This window comes from Gavialis gangeticus, unplaced genomic scaffold, assembly GCF_001723915.1.
Source record: "Gavialis gangeticus isolate Ggan-Ray unplaced genomic scaffold, GavGan_comp1, whole genome shotgun sequence".
Taxonomy (NCBI): Eukaryota; Metazoa; Chordata; order Crocodylia; family Gavialidae; genus Gavialis; species Gavialis gangeticus.
In genome coordinates, this window is record NW_017729009.1 from 20,450,148 (window position 1) to 20,451,669 (window position 1,522).

The following is a 1,522-nucleotide window of genomic DNA, read 5'->3' on the forward strand; positions in this document are numbered from 1 at the left end:
CGCGCAGCCCCGCCCGCCCCCCGGTACCTACCGACCCTTCCTTCGGCCTCCCTCGCTCTCCGCCTAAAATGGCGCCCGGAGCCCTGAGCGCATCGATGGGAGGCGCCGGCGGGGGGGGCGGCGGCGGCGGCGGCAGCAGCAGCCGAGAGCGCAGGAGGCTCCGCCGCGAAGGCAGCTGCATCGAGCGCCCGCACATCGATGGGAGCCGGCCCTGGAGGGAGGGGAGGGACGACCGCGTCAACGCGCATGCGCGCGGGCCGCCACGCCCGGCAGCCACGTGACCCGTACATGGGCTCCCCCAGCACGCGGGCCCGATCCTGGGGGGTTGGGGCAGCTTGGGCAGGGGGGTCTCATGATCCCTGCGGGTGAAGGGAATCTGATGGAGATGGATGAAGGACAGCAGAGGCTGCTGTGGCTCCAGGGGAGAGAGCAAGTGGGGGACTGGGCAGCCCAGGCCTGAAGAGGGTGGGTTCAGATCCCTGCTGCAGGCAGGTGGGGTCTCAGGGAGCTGCCTGGGTGCAGTGGTGGCTTTAGGGGTGTTGGGGCCCCGGGCCAGAGGGTCCTTTGGGGCCCCTTAGAGGCTTAAATTTGGATGACCTGTAAGCACAGACATTGGTTGCAAAATGTTGGGGGTCCCCTAAAGTGCGGTTGCCCCTTTTGCCCTCCCCTAGGGCCATCACTGCCCGGTGCTCCTGTACGGGGTCTGCCCTGCCATGCATCCATGCAAAGCAGTGGCGTAGCACGTCTCCAGCACCCAGGGGCCAATGGTTACATTTGCGCCTGCCCGTCCATGGGCAATCGCTGAGCCCAGAAAAAACGGTGGCGAAACCGGAAGCGCCGCCAGGGGACCGAATACCCATGGAGGGCCCAGCCGGTGCCCAAGGGCATGCCCCCTGCCCCCTCGGTGCTATGCCACTGACGCAGCAGGCCACCACGGGCAAACGTGGGCTCCTGCTGAGTTTCATGGCAGCGCCAGTTGACTCCCCACGTCAACCAGGCAGCAAAGTCTCAGGCACGGCAGGCTCTTCCTGGGCGCCCCCCCGCCCGCCCCAAGGGACAGCCGTACTCACGTCAGCCTCGAGGAAGGGCAGGCGCAGGGCCCGCGGGTCGATGGGGGGGGAGCCCATGTTCCCCAGGCCCCGTGGCAGCGGGCGTCTGTCGCAGGCTGGGACGAGGCGGCGGCCCGACATCCTGGTGCTCGCTGCCAGCACCGGGTCGCTTTCCTGTGCTCCGTCGGCCGCCCGGTGCTGTCAGCCGCCACCTACCTCTGCGGCTGCTCTCACCCCGGGTCGGCTCACCGTTGAGCGACGGCGGCCGGCGGGACCCAGCGCCACTCGCAGGTCCCCGCAGGCAGGAGACGTCGAGCGGGCGACGCTGTGGCTGGGCCTCTGGACGTCCTCGTGGCGCTCGTATCACGGCTGCGCACAAGTGCTCGACGCCAGCCTGCAGCAGAGCTACCCAGTGTGGCCTGCAGATCCCGGGCCCGGTGCCCTCCTGCCTCCCCTGAGGGGGTAGTGTAGCC

At 69.3% G+C, this 1,522-nt stretch overlaps 1 protein-coding gene across 1 annotated transcript in view; it reads right to left on the bottom strand.

Annotated features, from left to right (window-relative positions):
* Nucleotides 1-1,436, bottom strand: part of CSTF1 (cleavage stimulation factor subunit 1) — a 16,619-nt gene extending 15,183 nt beyond the window's left edge. Inside the window, exons 1-2 of the mRNA XM_019510211.1 lie at nt 1,071-1,436; nt 32-211 (exon numbers count right to left, since the gene is read on the bottom strand). Of these exons, the coding sequence (XP_019365756.1) occupies nt 32-211; nt 1,071-1,190 (300 nt within the window). The 5' untranslated portion in view covers nt 1,191-1,436. The remainder of the gene's footprint in view (nt 1-31; nt 212-1,070) is intronic.
* Between the last annotated feature and the right edge of the window lie 86 nt (nt 1,437-1,522).